Below are 18,949 nucleotides of genomic sequence, written 5' to 3' on the forward strand. Positions count from 1 at the left end.
AAATGAAGTATGCTTACAAATTTTAGGAATTTATTCTTTCAGTGGTTGCAAAATGCTTAAAGTTAGTTTGCCTGGTTTTCAACTTATCAAAAATACTTTCTGTAACACAGCCGCCAGTCTGAACTTAGCAGTCTTGCTGTTCACTAGGCTAATAATGAAATAAACTTTGGGCAGTTATGAATTACTAATATATTTAAAGTTAATCTGTGATGGTCACATTTTTTTATTGTAAAACTATTATGCTTAACCTCAAATTTGATGATTTAACAAGGTGATATGAAATAGCTTCAATACAATTTGAATACCGATGTATATTCATTATTTTGAAGCATAAGTATTTGAAATTGTATTGAATATGAATCAGTATCAGGTATGATGCTTGAAGTTTGAAATATTCCCGAGGGGAGGCGGCACCTGTGCTCGCTCGCCGTCGTACTTCCACTCGCAGGTGAAGGTGAGTCCCTCAAAGCGCTGCAGCACCTCGTGCACGCCCTTGGTGGGGTGCGCCAGCATGGGCCGAAGGGGGACCCCAGGCGTGATGCGGCAGTGCTGGGGGAGCGCCGCCACACCCTCGCGCAGCAGCACCGGCACCATCGCGTCGTAGTTCGGGCACTCGCTGCGACCAACAGCACGGTCGGTCGTGCGTGCATACACAGTCGACACTACAGCGACACACTCCAAAATACAGCAGCTTGCATTCGGCTTTCTAGAGAGCATTCCGTATGTCGAACTTGACCGCTAAATCACTTTAATTGCCCTACCAGTGTTTTAAGTTCGCTCAAAGTTTACTCCTATGTTCCCTATTTCCTGGCAGGATACATTTAACATTTTCACACTTGGCATTCCCTTGAAAACTTTATTGACGTCCCAAAATCCAGCAAAAAAAAGCTAATCTGGCTTTACAATAGTCTCGATTATTTTGGATTAAGTAATTCCTACTCGAGATGTACAAGTTTTCGCAAACTGAGAATCGAACTTACCAGTAAACTAGATAAAAGACACGGGGGCAATACTTTTACTTAACTGTTTGTGGCTTTTAAAGAATTATAACTAATAGTAATATGATGCTGCAAAAATTGTTATCTTTGTTGCTTGCCCTATTCTCCCTTTACAAAGGTTTGTCTCCACAGTATATCTAAAATTCAAGCCATTTACAATAAAACCAACTACAAACAAGACAAAATGTAACTAGGATGTCCTGCAATAAATCATTTTCAAAAATAGTACACATTTTATAACTTTACAATATAATTTATAAAAACAAGAAAATATACTCTTCTTACAAAAATTTGAAATAAATTCTAACACTTAAAATTTTTTATAAATCAACATGACAGCGATGACTTGCTTCATTATGAGAGCAGTGTCACCAGGTGAAAATAGTAATGCACCTGAGATGGAGTGATCCTGCAGTGGTTCACCATTGCCTTTTGCAGTACAAAGATGAAATTCAACACATCTAGTCCTGAATGTAAAAAATAAATTTTCCTCAAGTTTAAAATCTAGAGATGAACAAAGATTCGAAAATTTTTGTTTATTGCAGGTACAAGACAGGACGAGACACTACATATTTGACTTGTGCAACGAACCTAAAATTGTGCATGTACCACTTTTATGAAATAATTTTAAAGGAAACTTTATATTTACTTTCTTATTTCTTAGCTCTTAATATTTGTTTTTTCCTGCAATTCATGCCATTTTCTGAAAGTACGATTCCTAAATAAGTCAAAACAAATAGTATTAAACATAGATGCTGAAACAATTTATTTCATTGATTTATCAGACTTAGTACCAATGAGGAACTAATTTCAAAATTGACCAAAATGATATCTGTACTAATAAGTTTATACAAGCATTGCTTATTTTAACCCTTAATATTAAAGCCTAATTCATGTTAATACTCTACACCTTAAAAAAAAACCTTCAGCAACTACTTGAGCTTGACTCAACTAAAAAGAAGAAAGTCTGGAATTGACGAAGGCATAAATACTGAGCTCGGCTTGGCTCGACTCGACTCAAATCAACTCCAAAATTTGCCAACTTGTCCACCTCTAACAAAATCCCAGACTGAACAAGGAATCAAACCGTGAGTCCCGACAGTGAATCAGTGGTGAGTAATGGATTGTTCTAAGTGGATTGGAGTGCAGAGCCGACTACACGGACTGAGGCCTCACCCCTCACCAGTAAGTGGTCTTGATGGTGAGGGCCACTTCCTCCAGGCACGACTTGAACTTGTCTGCAGACATCGTCTTGCTGGCGTTCAGCACCTCCGGAGGAAACGACTGACCTGGAGGCGTCGTGACGCAAGCCACCGCCAGGGCCTGGATGAGCACACTCTCATCACTCACTCTCACGTAAACTGTACTAGTAGTGCGCTATCTAGCTTTGATCTGCTACAGTCCACCATTTCACACAAGTTCTTAACTGCTCATTATTGAAACAATACTGATATAGTGATTCAATCACCCCTTTCTTTCCACGCTCCACAGATTTAATTTTGACTCCATCATGCAGAATGGACAAAATCTCTTGTGTCTTTTACCCCGCACATATATTTTCATTATAATGCCAAAAAGTAAAACTTCTGATACTTTTCTGATATGTTAACCAGGCAACCACACCTACAGGACCTACAGTTATATCTGAACCAACTCTTTCTCTGGTTTAGTCAGGCAGGCAGTTTATTCTGGGTTTAGACTCTGCGTACAGCAGTTATTATTTGACTGGACTATTGCATGCTTGCTACGAGAGAGACACAAGCAGTGTGGTGGAGGGCGGCCGGCGAGCGAGCGGCAGATTGGCCCAGCGGCACAGGGCAGACGAGGGACGAGCGTGCATTCCATGTTTATATGCTGTAGCCGTAGGTGTTTTTTTCTGTTGCATTAATAGTATTTAATATTTAATGGCGTATATTATTTATAACGAACAAATACATACAAAGAACACAACATAAATTTGGTTCAAAAAGTAAAACAATATTATTATTCTTTGGAAAAAGGAAAGGGAGGGGAGAAATGGTTATATGATTATGAGAGGGTAGCGATTATATAAGTGCAATCCTTTGAACCGTGGGCATACATAAAATTGGAGTTCTAGGGTATATAAGCACTCCCTAATCAGGGAAAATCACAAATCCGGCAAGGTAGTAGTCCCGAACTGCCGTATTAAGAGCTTTCACAGTACAATGATGATGAACATGTATAAAAGGAGAGGACAGGATGAGAGTGACCCACCTGTAGCACAGACTGCTCCGCCAGGCCGATCCGCAGCTTCCCAGCGAGTGAGCGGATCAGATAGCGAGCCTCGCAGTCCTTGCACGCCACGAACAACGCCTGGATCATGTTCACTTTCTTCCCCATCGACTGCAAGCACATTTCTGTTCTCTAAACACAATTACGTACGGCAAACACAATACATGTACCTATGCCAGCCCTCACGAATGGGTTGCATTCACACACAGTAGAATATTTTATAGGTGTATTGTGCCTAAATTTGTAATTTGAATTTAAAATTCTCATAAAACTACAATGCACACAGCAATGTTATAAGCAACATTTTTGGCTAACAAGGAATTTATGATTCTATTACATTAAATTATCGCTGCCATGTGGTGTTCGTAGCTAAACTCCTGTCATCATTGCATCATACGCAATTAATACCTATGTGCAACTTTAAACAATCACTACTTAGATAAAATAAAATTAATTTGCTGCTAAGAACACTACCTTTTAAATTAAAGAAGAAAGATTTCCTTACATTTTAAAACAATAAAAGGTCTTAATCAAGCATTTTGTGATTTGACACATTCAAGCCGCTCGTGTTAAGAGTTTTTCTGGACAAATCTGGCTGTTTACCTTGGCTGCCAGGTTGCATTACTGCTCTGCCGGCATTTTTGGTTTGCTCGGAGTTTATCATTTTTGTCGATTTTCATTTTTACACAGTGTTTCGTGTTTTATAACGGGTTACAGTTCACACTATCACACATTGCATTACAGTTAAAACTATATCGAAGTTCGGTAATCCGGTTCAGATCTCTAATCCGACCAAGTCGAAGTCCGGAACGTGCCGGATCAAAAACTGTAATTTGGTCCCGGTAGGTACACATCTGAGTTCTCCACTCACGGCCTGCCCCGTCATGAGAGCTATTTCCCTGAGCTTGCGGAAGACCCCGGGCACGGAGAGCGGGCCCGGCTGGAACATGACGCGCTGCGTGGAGCGGCTGCGCTCCGCCACCAGGCCCAGGTCCCCCAACTCCGCGGCGTCTGCCTTCACCTGTGCCAGCGTCCGCCCCGTGCACTGCGCTATGGCCCTCACGAGCGTCGTCTCCGCCACGCCCAGCTCCAGCCCTGCAACCAAACTGCCTGTCTCGAGGGAACACGACCCTAGAGCGTACTGCAGAGTGGAGACAGAACAGTGGAAACACACAGACTTGAATTAACATTCATTCCTCTTTACAGAAACATAAGGATGTCTACAAATAATTGTTAAACCAAAATTTTCTTACAAGTTATATTTACTAAAGGGTAAGTTTTAAATCTAGATACATGTACATATTACATAACCAAAATGAAACATGAGCACATCCAATACAAATTTTCTAAAATTTGCAAGAATATACTGATTTTTAAGTTAGAAAGTTAAAACACTTTCAGAGATAAATTTCCACATGTGACTATAAATTGAAGTGAGGCATCATGTTTGTTAACAAAATATTGTTTGAAATTGAAGTTTAAACTGAAATTAAACTTTCAACACCATTGCTGATCTAGGAACTTTTTGGTGACTTTTGTGACCTGAAGTCACCCAGAACATCCAAAGTAGTTCCCACCAGCAAAAATTTAGATAAGATTTTTTGGATTGGAATCAGAACTGGGAGACAAGTGGCATGACTGATAAAACACTGTGACTCCAACGTAACAAATGAAAGCAGGAATTAAAAGATAGTAATGTATGTGGTTTTTTGTTTACATGATACAACCTCTTCAAAAATGGTTATTCTGACTAGAAGGATTAGGCAGCCAACTTTGCAGACTGCGATAAAAGTGATAAAGGTACGTATGGGTTATAAGAGAATGGTAATGTGGGTCAAGCAAAGGAAAGTTAGCACTGTTCCAATACTCCTTAAAGGTGTGACTTTAGGTAGTAGCTGCAATTCATTTCAGTCAATAAGGCAATCAAACATTTATTGTACATTGTTTAAATACTGACCCTTGAAACATACATTCAGATTATAAGGGTAGATCTGAAGTACTCTTAGTGATTCAAATTTGAGATTTGGAGTTGAGAAAATTGGGATTTGATCTATCACTAGGAAGGATACTTGCAACTATTCCGAAGGTCAACAGAACTGGCACGCATTGTTGAAAACAGACTTTCCAAGGAACCCTCAAGGCTAAAGTGTCCCGTAAGGAGGCGTTCGGACTACTCTCACCTTCATAGGCGGGTGCGAGCTTGTTCAGGCAGAGGTATAAGCTGGGCAGGAGGTCGTCCGGGCTCAGGATCATCACAGACCGGAAGTAGTTTGCCAAGATGTCTATGATCTTCAGCCGAGCACTGATGTTCTCTATTTTCTCCAAGGTTCGAGCCAGGGCCCTGTATGGCACCCTGGTGGGCAAACACAAACACAACTGTCACATTTCCTATTCTACATCACGTAACACAAAGGCGACAAAATTCCAAGCGTGGTACACAGGGTCACTAACAATACTTAGTGAACCATTACCTTACAAATTTTTTATAACAAAGAATTATTTTTACATATGATAAGCAAAAAGACATAATATAAAATAGATATACTATTCATAGGAGCGTACTGATTTTTATTTTAGAAATATTTATTTATTTGTAATATGCCTACAAAAAGTTTGGTAAACAATTAAGAGATGGCACAACATTCACACAAATAGACAAATATAAAAATTACGCAAATACAGGTGTAGTTAATGGGACAGTGACCAAACAGTTAATAACGTTAACAAAATCGAAACACAAAAAAAAATTACAACAAAACAAAACAGAAAAACATTAGAAAAATAGTACAGTTCTAGAAGGCTGATTATAATTGACTGAACATAAACAACTACATAATATAAAACCTTTTCAGAGAATAAATTTCATTAGAATTAAGTGGACTGTCTCCAACTACCTATATTTAATATGCGACTATGTGCCTTATGTTATAAGTAGACTCCGAGCTCACCTTCTGATGTGCCCCAGATTCAAAGCAATGACCTAGATGCCACAGACAGGGGCACCACAGAGCACAGACGTTTAGGGCGTCAGGACGTTCAAATGTATGTGCAACCAAAAGACGAGCTCGGAGTTCACTGGTTGCTGTGCACGCTCACTGCGACTCCAGCCCACGGGTATCGTTACCATGCCTGGTGGCTAACGTAGGCGCCCATCCCCGGTCTCAGGGGTATACACGACAGTGCCAAACCACTGGGTAGAGAGATGTACGGGGTGGATGACGAATGTAATAACAGGTGACAGACTCATGTAATGCTCTTTACAACCCGTAAGTACCCTCTCACGTGTACAGTGTTTAGGGTGAAGCCCGCCTTACACACACCAGAGGAACTGCATGCTCCCAGACTGATAACAATTGAGGCGGATTAATGTTTTCCACAGAGTTCTTCCACACCTCATACTCAAGCTGGTCGTGTCTCTGACGAGCAACCAGGATCAACTGTGTGGAACTGCTCTACTGAGCTAACGTAGGGACGTAGAGCATAAATCCATTAATAGCTATGTTCAGGCCAAAAACGCACACACACCCAGTTTCATGCATGTGAAACAGGATGATGACACTCCATAATACAGAGATATGAAAGAATCAAGCTGATATATAATATCCTTTCATAAACTGAGCTTTAAGAGCATGTAAATCTGACATCTTAAATGAACAAATAACATGCACCACGCAAGTGTTTGACTTTTAATAAGGATTTGCAGATCCTGCTAAATACTAATACTACATATTCCAACCAACTATAAAAAGAAACCAATAAACTAGTCTGATGCGGTGAATCTAAAGTGACTAACTTCTCTCCATGGGCCCACGTAGCATCTTCAATAGGATGGTAGTTAGTTTTGCTGGGGTCATAGTTGGCAGGCTTGTCTTTGTTGGTCTCATCCCCTGCTGACTGAGCTCCGGACTTCTGTCGTGCTAGCACAGAACAAAGTGGAATCATAACAGGCAGCATAAAATTTTTTAAAAAATAAATAAAATTTATAGTTAAAAATGTAGGAATTTTTTTTTTTTAATTAATTTACTTCACTAAATTTGTGTCTCACAAAATGTGGGGACCTGACAACTTCTCTTAATCTTTCGCGGTGCTGCCCATGCCTTACGGACACGTTTTTTTATTAATACCTTTAGGAAATAGAAATTAATGTGCCAGGAGCCAAACAATAGGTTCTTTGTGATCAAAACACAACTCATAAAACAGTTTTGCTCTATTGTGGTAGTAAATGCAGTTTTATAATTAAAATATATTTTGATAGTCATAAACTCATAAGTTAAAAAAAAAATAGAACCGATTTTTTTTTTTTTTTCAAAAAAATTCTACAATTTTTGTTAAGTATTTTTAGGTGCCTTGATATTTTAAAAATGTTTTTTTTTATATTTTACATAAAATATTTAAATAATTGTATCTTATTTTAATAGAAAATAGCACTGAAAAAAATCACTCATTGTAATATCTACAAGCAGTTTAAAGCTACCTTTGAATATATATAACGTATAGAAGTCGCGAGGGGATACAATTTATTCTGCTGGTTTTGGAATTCAAACTGAGGTAGTTGGAAGCTCCCAAGCCAGACAGCTCTGCTTTCGAAAAGAAGGCACTCGTGGTTAGTGTCTCCCACGCTAGAACACTATAGCATCGCTTGTCTCAAGGTCGCACGTGTATTATCTCTGTCTCTGTCTCTCTCTCTCTCTCTCAATCTTTTGTATTTTGTTTCCGTTGCTGTGTGGAGAACCAGCGCATTGACAAGGCGAGAGGTTATGCTCGTCAAAAATGTGTGTAAATATATTTAACACAAATGTATTTTGTTTAAAGAACCGAAAGCAAAAAATAATTTCTTGAAATATTACACAATTATTTAAAAACAGCCACATAAATCAGTAATTCATTGGTGTTTGATTCCAGATGGTGTAATAGTTATAGTATTTGAATAAAAATTGGTCCAATTGGATATAAATAAATATTTTATTCACCTAATTAATTAAAGTGCCTCAAAGAATCCACTTTAATATGAATTCAACCAAATGTATGCAAAGCGGAAATTATAAAATACCGGAAACTGTTATATAAATGGTAGATCAGTGTAAATCTGTCCACAAACTTAGTCATACATTCATAAAAACTTTAGTAAACTTTAGTAAACAAGAAACTCATTTTTATCGAAAAAAAAAATTGTATGTTAAAGAAATAACTAAACAGTAGACATGTACATACATATTATTTATGTTTGCATATGTGCAGTGAATATTATTTTGCAGTGATAAATTAATATTTTATTAGTATGGCTAGATCTAAAAAAAAAGTTTATAGAAAATTTTAAAAATATTTACTACCTATACTTTTCAGAAGTAAGGTTGGTTTGTAAATTCTCCTTCAGGAGCATTATACAACACAGTGCATTAAATTGCATTACAAGTCACATAAAAAAAATTCAAAATGTGTGGAAGTAAAATAAAAATACCAAAAAGAAATGATTATACGTACTATTTTATCATCTTTATAATTTCAAAATAATGAGGGCCCAGTAACTTTGAGTTAAGTTGGTGTATAAAACCCTTGCGAAAAACATTTCTCTGTATTCTAGAGTTGTTTTAAGAGTTTATTTACATGCACAAAAACTTTCAATGTAAAAAAGCCACATAATCATTCTATCATAGTAGGTGAGATTTTTGACAGGTCGTACAACGAAATTCGAGACTTTGACATATGAATTATGTAAAGCATTAAGAATTTGTGAAGCAATAAACCAAAGTAACACATATTCATGTAGTGCAAAACTAGCTAATCATGTATTAATATTTTTGTTTATTTTACAGTAAAATATTCAGCGGCTAAAGACTTAAGCCGTTGCAATAAATGTAATTTAAAGCCACCTTAAGTGAAACAGACTGTTGTTAAATGAGGCCCAATAATTTTGAGCGAAATTGTAATTGTGCATGTTCCCATGTACCACAGTTGTATTTACTATATATTATATGTATATGCACAATAAATTTCAATATCACTTAACAACTTAAAAAACAAAACAAAAAGAAAATAGAGTACAAAATAAATTTCAAAGAATTATGTAAATTCTAAATACTAGTATATAAAACTCTTCCATTGCGTATAAAAATTTTGTAACTTTTACTCCCGTACATTCTTAATACGAAACATGCACAATGCCATCTAATAACATTTAACAAAAGACAAAACTATTATTTTATTGTCCCAAGTTATATGTTACGTATATGTTTTATACGTTAAGTGAAATAATCCCATTATTAAGTACTCTTTTTTAAAACATTAACTAATGTAAAATATTTCATTGTCAAGCTTTAGCAAACGACTTACGTGCAATCACTGACACGTATAAATCAATGACTCGTTAGAAAATGTACGTGTTTGTTTCAGCATCCGTGAAATATGTAAAAATATGATTGTGTAAAAAACAGAGGAATAATCAACCGTCATGTCAGGACTGAGATTACTTGTCAGAAACGTTTATTGAAAGCTTTCGAACTAGCAATAGTTCTAATGAAGGAATATTCCAGTCAAAATATGCTAAAATTTTGCTTGTAGTCAAATTAAATCCGATATTTTTGTTACACTTTACACGTATTAAGTAGTGTCCAGGGGAATTAAAATCAAAAGTTCTGATGAATAGGAAGTGAGGTAGAGTCAGAAACTAGAAAGAATTATAAAAAAAAGGCTTTGTTTTTGATTTTTAAAGAAATATCTCGTAAATGATTAACCTTAAAAGAAAACTTTTTAATAATAAATAAAAGAGCAATAAAAATCCTATAAAATATTTTTTTCACTTTATTTCATATCTCCAATATTGTTTGAGATAGTCCACTTAAAAAATGTTTTTTTTTTATCTCAAACCTTTTTCCTATAGCAACTGACCTATATATTTGTAAACCGTGCCTCTTATATACCAAATGCTGTCACTTGACTTTACAAGACATGTTTAAGCTAGAGTCCATGATGACCCCAGAATTCAACATTTTTGCATATCACGGTTACTTCTCAAAGAAAAGAACTGACAGCGTTTGGTCAGACAGACCACCGAACAGACTTAAATGCGTAACATGAAAATTGTTGGAAGCCTCACACAAGGACGAGGATTCACTGACAAGTTCTTGAGCGAGTGGACCTTGGGGATGACTGCAACTGCATCTGTTCATCATTGAAGAGTTATGCGGTATTCATTTTATATCTTTGAACAACTTGATTTCTGACAATCTCGAAGAAGTAGGGATGCCACAGATTATTATAAGATCTCTGCTTAGCTTGATAATCACCCACCATTTCCTGGATCACAACAAATCATGTCTATAGCAACTGGACTAGTAGGGGCTGCCACAGTTACCTTTTCAATGCTTTAGTAATTGGCAAGCAATCAATACAGAGTAATGTTGAAAAAATTCTAATCAAGCTTTGTCACGAAAAGATCAAGCTGCCTCTGCTGACGAATATTAGCTACACTATTACTTTCAATTGTCATTATCATTTGTTAGTTTCCCAGAGGATAACGATAAGTGAAGAAAAATAGGATGACTTGATCATGTGTATGCAGTATGAGTTGGCTCCATATCATTTAGCTCTCTTTGACGAAGCTGGGATACACAAAACCAAGAAATCAAACCTGTACATGTTTTAGGTGACAAGGGAGAATTTGGACTTGGAGAACGCTGACTTTGTTCTTAATGGTGTATTCTTACTAAACAGTCATATAGCCGACAAGTGGTACTTATTCATCTATTTGCCCAAAATATGTCAATTACATTATCATTTCCTATTTATCATGACTGTTGATGAGACATTCCGTGCAGACCACTGAATAATTGTAACACAAAATCATAAACAGAGGAATGAATTTGAGCTCATAATATACTTTGACTGGGCTAGAAGTCTATAACACCTCGTGTTTAAATGAGTACCTACATTTTAGAATCTCAATATGAGTCTTCCATGTTAATTTTTTTTCTGGATACATAATAAAATATTTTAGAATTTACATTGTTCATAACGTAGGTAATAACGATAGATTTCAATACATTTTAAACAGTTTTATCTACTTAAAAAAAGTACTGAGGTGGTTGTGTGGACCAATTTTTACCACGTTTTTGTTTTTATTTTTGTATAAAACTAAAGTTCGAACTTTTTTTTTCTTACACTAATCCAGTTACAAAGTATGTTCTCTGGTAAATAAACGCAAAATTTTTCCCATGACGTTTTTTGACAACGATCATTAAGCTACTAACATCTTAATATTGGAAAGTAATACACAAAAAAAATACTAATGCAGCTGCAGTCTATCTACTCAAAAATAATTAATTGTTTAGTTATTTATTAAGCACATTTTGCAATCTATCTTAAAAATTTTGTTGAAACGCTTGCCAAACAAATGCATTTTATGTGAAACAGACGACGTGGGTAATACTTGGCTAAAACTTTACGTTTATTAAAACTTACATCGAAAATTAACTAGCGTTCACTCAGTTTTAGTCAAAATGATGATATTAAAAATATGTGGTTGTTGTAATCTAATTAGTTTTTTTAAGTAATTAAAATGCGGATATTTTAAATATAAAAGAAAATAATTCTTTACTAATTCATATTAAATAATTAGGACTTTCCTCGCATACTCTCATCCATTTTTTTACACGGTACAGAACTGATACATAAATAATAAAAAACAAAATTGGCAAGTTATAATTCACCACTTCCCTGTCATTTTAAACTGAAAAACGGAACATTGATATGCCTCGTGAACTGATCCTCGAATTATGACAACCCGTGTACGCACATTTCTTACCCTTCAGAAAGTTTGACATTATAAAATTATCAATGCAAAATAAAGTTCAAATAAGTAGGTATTTAACTATTAAATTAAACTCAACACTGACTGTAGGCCTGATACAAAGTTCTTAGGAGCTAATTTTCACATTACTAGGGTACACAATCCCTCCATACAGTGAACCCAGTGACTGTCTTCTCCCAGGGTTTCATGGCTCTCAAAGGCAGTGGTAAGGAATACTTATCGTCAAGGTCGCCGAACGGTGCTGATACCAGCTTCCCGTATATGGGAGGGTGACTGGCTGGTTAACCTAGTACGTCCTAAGACCACTAGGGGCATGCACTGTCGATACCCAGCGATTGAAGTGATCGCTGCGACGGAGCTTCCTACTACAACTATTCTTCTGCGAAACCGGCCAGAAAATTTAACCTGGGCTCGCGACTTCTATACATTATATATATATATTCAATGAAGCTACAAACGGTTGAAAGGCCATATTTGTTTCATTATTTTAAATAAAACATGCTTTATACACATGGAATTGAAATAGTAGTCCTACTGAACCTACCAGAGAGTATTATGTATACTCTTTCAATTTAATACAATGCCATAAAAAAAGCACACACATTCATATTTGTTTATGAAAGAGTATAAATTATAAAATAGCGCAACACTGCCAGAATTAGATTACTTTCGTTTTATCTGTCAGTTAACTTTTTTTTCTGTAAACAAATAGGTGCACAAAATTTCCTTTGTTTTGTATGGCAAACTGTGTACTTTGCCATCAGTTATTTTTTATTTCAAATATGTTTTGCAAGAAAACTGTATTATTGTAATGCATTTTTGACAGATGTATACTCTAAGCATTCTTACATCTTCCACCAATTTTTACAAATAATAAATAAATATAAACAATAATTTGACTACGTACTGATCTATCAACTTAAAGAAACAGAGCCTTGATTAAAATGCAATATATTCAATTCAGATTGTCAGAAAACTTACAGAAAAAGCTGTGAACTGTTTTGCCACTCGTCTGTTTCTTATCGGTAAGGTTTTTGTCAGCCTGAAAAAACACAATGTAACAATACAAAAAGTAAGAAATTTAGCCAGCTGCTCTGAGTTACTACATCTTAAATAATTTATCTTTAATTTTCAATAAACCAGTTGTACAGGTTGTATTTCAAAGACATACACCAGCCTTTAAAGGCACTTTAAACCATGTCCATAAGTCATATGTATGTTACAAAGTTATTTTTTCGTGTAATGAACATGCAGCCGAAGTTCATGGATCAAATTCAGACTCATCCTGTGTAAGATAGCATATTTCAAACTCATGTGCACACCAAGTGCAGACTCACACGGCACAATTATTCTGTCATATATCGTAACAGTTTAGTCAACGTAATCCCAGAAAGCTATCAATTTGGTCACTTTCTTCCGGTTTTAGTTACAAAAGTTTCTGTATCTAATGGAAACATAAATTTATAAAAATAAAATCCATCTAGAATGTAGCTTTATAAGAGTAAAATATTTTTTGAAACCTGTCCAAGTGGTATGGCGTTTACTACTTACAAACTTGCACTCTCTCTTTGTAACAATTTATTAGTATGATTGGCATTCAAGGAAATGTCATTTTAAATTACACAAACATTAAACCCAAACTTTTGACAACCATGTAAATTCAAAATAAAACTCAGGGGAAAGGAAAGGTAAAAGAAGACATACAAAAGCAGCGAATACTGCCTCTGATGAAAGTGGAAGTGTTTACAACGTAGCGAGCATGTTTTTTTCTCATAGTCGCAGTGTTGCCACGTCTCACCTCAGCCTCACTCGGCATCACCTTTTCACCTTCTTCTTGCTTAACACCTGATTCTTCTTTGATGAGAACATCTGGCTCCAACACGTTCTTTATTTCCTCTACATGTTTCTCTGTTTGACTTCCTACGCACGGTTCTTCCTTGATTGTTCCGACTTCCAACTTGACACCATTTACACTTCCTACAGAACCTGTAACTGAATCAGTAACATAAAAATGGTAACCTACTTGCCATCTTCAGTCTCGAAGAATGTGAAACCTAAATAAATAATTTCACAACACTTTGTACAGAAAAAAACCTTAAACAACAAAGCTAACTACAACGTTTAAGTAGCTAAGCTAAAACTAACAAAGCATCAAAATAGATTTTAATCTGTTTGTAGTCAGCTTATTACCCATCTAATTATGTGTGCCACAAAAAGCCTTCTAAAATGTATGTACTTTTTTTGTGGTCACAATAAAACTAAAAGCCATGTTCATTAACTCATTTGTGACCGCTGTGTAAACTTCCCTTACACATTAAAATTTATAAACATTTCCATCGGTGTAGTGACAATCAAATGAAATATGAAATATTAAGAAACACAAGTAGGTTACACATGCAAGTTCTTACTATAATGCTGGTAAAAAAATAATACAAAAAACTAAAACCAGAATCTAAGAAAAACCCAAACAACGCAATCCCTGGGACTCTCGGACAGTGATGGATGAAAAGGGAAGGGAACAGGGGGGCTGCATCCCCACCTCTTTTTCTAAAGTTGAAGAAAAATTTGCAACTTATCAGTGAAGACAGTCTGTTTATTATATAGGGTCTTACAAGATGAGCTAAAAAAAATCTGCAACTATAACTGTGTGAGAAGCTTATCTTTAAATTTTAGACCACATATTTTTCACCTTATATTTAAATATAAACTAACCTATCTTGAACACCACAAAATCTGTCATTCCATTGATTTTTTTTTAAATCATTATTTAAGCCGTAATTCATTTTGAGACTTGAAACATATCAATAATTAAATTAATGCAGTTTCTGAAGGGCCTACCTTCCTTCTTTCCTGGTGATAACTTTGCTAGTGATTTAACGGCAGAGTTAAACACCTTTTTCTTGCCAGATTTTGTCTTGCTGAAAAAAAAAAAAAAATACTTATAAGAAACACAGTGAAATATGAGCATTCTACTTACACTACCGGAGTCAATACAACTTCAGATGACAAATAAAGGCAACAAAATGAATAACAGTAATTAATGCATTACACAAGTGACGTCCCTACTAAATTACTGTAAAATGTATAAACACAACTGAAAGCAATTAAATAATCTAAAAAAAACATTTCAACATCTATCAGATGACAAAAAAAAAACTGCAAATGCACAGCAGTGAATACCCACAGCTAAGGAGGGGCAGAGAAAAATGTGTAATATTAAGGCAGCTTCAGCCCACAAAATAGTTGTTCCCAGAAATCATCAAACCCTCATCGTAAAAATCAAAGAAACTCAAAAACCATTAGTGTATTCTTCTTTTACCCAAAAAAGATATTTTATTAAAGCCAGTTATTAGCTAATTAATACATTCATTTTGTTTAGAAATTAAAAAGTCATCCATAAAGCCAAATACTTGGTCATTCTGAGTTATATATACCTAAAATAAATGCCATGGTAAACAAGTCAATTATATTGTGTCCATGTCATTTCCAATATCAGATGTAACAATTTGATAGGGATGAAAGTGTTGCAAAATAGTTAAATTCAATAAAGAAATGTCCACATCTGTCTAGGTAACACCAAAAATGTTCTCTGCTGTCTGACAAAAGAATCCAAACAGAAAATGCATGGGTAGTGAAAAGACATCAGTGTTGAGAGTAAGCAAACACTTCATTGTAAGCTTGAAATTGGGCTTTTGCCCAGTGGCAAGGAGTTCTCCCTTACAAAGTTCTCCCAATTCCTGAAGTCCTTCCCTCCTCTCACAGCTGCCCCGTCCTCACCAGGAATACTTGCCTCCCTCTTTCCATTTGTCTCCACTCCCTCTGGCTCTTCCACTCATGATCCCTCCTCCCTGTACACCCCCTCTGTTCAACCTATCTCCCACCTTTCACCAGCCCCCTCCCCCTTAATCAACTCAAACAGATTCACCAGTCTTTCCACTTTCCTTCTCCTTTGAAGTGTGTCCCACCCTTGCTCCATCATCACCGATGGTCTGTGCATCTCCCCCTTCTCGTCTCTCCACATACTCCTCACCCATCTCGCTGCCCCACATCGCACCTTGCCAGTCCGTGCAGCACGTGACACAGCAGTGGCAGAAACCTGCAGTAGGCCTACTCTGTTGTGCCACCAAGAGCTCTCTGAAGATGGAGTACCCCCCCAACCCTTTGGGAACAAGCAAGTCATATAATGACTTTCTTGTTAAAATTTTAAACCTAACTTACATAACCGCCAACATTTTTTCTATTAGCGATGTGCAATCCAGTAATTGAGACAACCCACTTGAAAGAAAGTTGACAGATTATAAACAGATTTGAAAGTATGTCACTGATAAATTAGTTTACATAAACAAACAATCTTATAATTTTTTTTTTGAAGTTATATTTACAGGGTCCGCCACGGGTAAAAATAGTATGATAGGTAATACATTATTAAATCAATTAATGAGAGATTATTTGCGATATTCACTCAAATCTGAGAATTAGTTTATACTTCTCAGATGTACTTACATCTTTCTAAAAATAAAACACTAAAAAAAAATTTTTTTTTTGATAACTTAACTTATGCTAGCATAGATTATTTTACACCTTTTAACACCGTGCTTAAAACTACTTTCAGCATCCATCCACCAAATCGAAAATTCAATCTTGCCAGTGTCTTGTATGCATGTGTAAATTATAATGAACAGTAAAGTTTTCACAATCATAAATGTGCTATTTGTAGACAAAATATAACTCGGTAAATATGTATTGTACGGATTAGCGCCAAAAAAAATCTTACAAATATGAAATAACTTTCATTATATGCTATCTTACGTCCTCTTTTCAGAACCGCCTGCGGAGATAAAAAATTCCAAATACATTTGGAGATATGGCCGTTCTTATTTTGCTATACCAGACGTGTGTATTAATTTGACCGTCGCCATTTTATATTTTGCCGTGTGCGCGTGAATGTCTAAATAACAGAAATTTTCCATTAGGTAAGGTTAGTTACATTATAAATACTTCAAAATAAACCAAAATTAAAAATTATATCAATTTATTTTACATGTTGTATAGTTTTAAGTATTTATAATGTAACTGACCTGACCTAACAAAATGGGACAAAGGTAGATTAGGTCAGGTCAGCTACATTATAAATACTTTGAAACTGAACAGACATTAAAAATAATAAAATTAATTTTATTGGTTGTTTAGTTTTAAAGTATTTATAATGTAGCTGACCTGACCTAACAAACCGGGAAAAAGGATGAACAGAATAAACTCACGTAAGTTTCTTTTTACATGATGTATTCGTTCACGTGAGAGTCCTAAGATCCACATAAAGTTCTGCCATTCCCGATTACACCCGAATATTCACCTTCGGCCAACCTCGGGATTTATTTATTTTTGCGCAGGAAAAATGAATTGAAATATTAAAAGTGGTCGGATAGGTTAGCTACATTAAAACACTTTAAAACCATTTGGATGGTTAGTTAGGTTAGTATAGCTACATTAAAATAAACACAGAAATATTAATAAATAAACCCGAGGTTGGCCGAAGGTGAATTGTTCGGGTGTAATCGGGAATGGCAGAACTTTATGTGCATCTTAGGTTTCTCCGTTTGGGAACATCGCAAAAAAAAAAAAAAAAATGATACTTGTAAACAAGCAACCGTTATCGCCGCACGAGTTCACAGGATGAAAATTAAAAAATTCGATATCTCCAAAAGTATTTGGAATTTCTTATCTCAGCCGGGTTTAATGAAAAGAGGAAGTTTAAGAGCACAGAATAAAGGTATTTTCGGATTTTTAAATTTTTTTTAAAAAAAATCGCCAAAAAATGAAGATTAAAAAATTCGATATCTCCTAAAGTAATTGGAATTTTTTATCTCCGCAGGCGGTTCTGAAGAGAGGACGTAAGATAGCATATAATGAAAGTTATTTCATATTTGTACGATTTTTTTTGGCGCTAATCCGTACAATACATATTTACCTATAACTCTAATGGTAACAGAGTATGAAAAGGTTTATTTTGAATTTTAACTTAATTTCCACTTTTATAACAATGGTACTCACTTGTTCTGAGCGTCATCACTGCTTTCGCTGTCACTCTTGATCCTCTGCCGTTTCTTAGAAACCATTCGAATGGGCGAGTCTTCGCCAGATGACTCCCCACTCCTACTGAGCATCCACATGGAAACATGTCTTGTCACCGAAGGGTTCGAAAGCAACAAACAGTGGACGTCATTCAAAGCAGAGGAGCAACACAATCTAATAGCACAATCTGCTTTTACACCACGAAAATAGTACATTGTCCTTAACATAATAATGTGCTACTTATAAAATTAATGACTATGCAGCACATACCCTTTTCTTGCTGGCGAGGTAAGAATTTCATTGCTAGTGTCTTCAGGCGGCTCGGTTTTTCCAGCTGGTTTCAGCGAGAAAAATGACCTATTCCAAAATATTACAAAATAACTTATCACAAACATAAATAAATAATTTATGATAAAAAATTAATCAAATAACTTACGTGATTGATTTCTGTGACATTATTCTTAAAAATAAAATTGTACATCCAAAAATAAACAGTTTCCCGCGTTAAAGATGGTATCACTCTTGGACACAGAGTTAATAAACCTACGTGCTACACCGATATTGTCTGGAGAAAAAAAAAATGAACGTACAAACATATATGTAACAACTTATTACGCTCTCTAACCAAAATTGCGTTCGTACAATTTCATGAAAGAATTAATATTCACTAAAACCACAATGAAAATGTTTATATGGCGCGAACACAAAACGTTTTTTCTATTTCATGGCCTTTCATACAGTACAGCCATAACATGAATATCTGTTCTTGATTTCGGAGAGGTTAAATTATTACAAATCGTAACTCCTTACCGAACATACT

At 35.6% G+C, this 18,949-nt stretch overlaps 1 protein-coding gene across 5 annotated transcripts in view; it reads right to left on the reverse strand.

Annotated features, from left to right (window-relative positions):
* LOC134532807 (DNA ligase 1) overlaps window positions 1–18,916 on the reverse strand; it is a 44,371-nt gene extending 25,455 nt beyond the window's left edge. Inside the window, exons 1-12 of one of the 5 annotated variants that reach the window (XM_063369685.1) lie at window positions 18,566–18,916; window positions 18,400–18,486; window positions 18,109–18,210; window positions 14,896–14,975; window positions 13,856–14,049; window positions 13,039–13,099; window positions 7,045–7,168; window positions 5,432–5,604; window positions 4,123–4,346; window positions 3,234–3,362; window positions 2,182–2,321; window positions 415–616 (exon numbers count right to left, since the gene is read on the reverse strand). In XM_063369685.1, the coding sequence (XP_063225755.1) occupies window positions 415–616; window positions 2,182–2,321; window positions 3,234–3,362; window positions 4,123–4,346; window positions 5,432–5,604; window positions 7,045–7,168; window positions 13,039–13,099; window positions 13,856–14,049; window positions 14,896–14,975; window positions 18,109–18,210; window positions 18,400–18,486; window positions 18,566–18,585 (1,536 nt within the window). In that variant the 5' untranslated portion in view covers window positions 18,586–18,916. The other 4 variants (XM_063369684.1, XM_063369686.1, XM_063369683.1 and 1 more) reach the window with 4 other exon arrangements.
* Window positions 18,917–18,949: the final 33 nt, after the last annotated feature.

Source organism: Bacillus rossius, chromosome 6 (genome assembly GCF_032445375.1).
Source record: "Bacillus rossius redtenbacheri isolate Brsri chromosome 6, Brsri_v3, whole genome shotgun sequence".
Classification (NCBI taxonomy): domain Eukaryota; kingdom Metazoa; phylum Arthropoda; class Insecta; order Phasmatodea; family Bacillidae; genus Bacillus; species Bacillus rossius.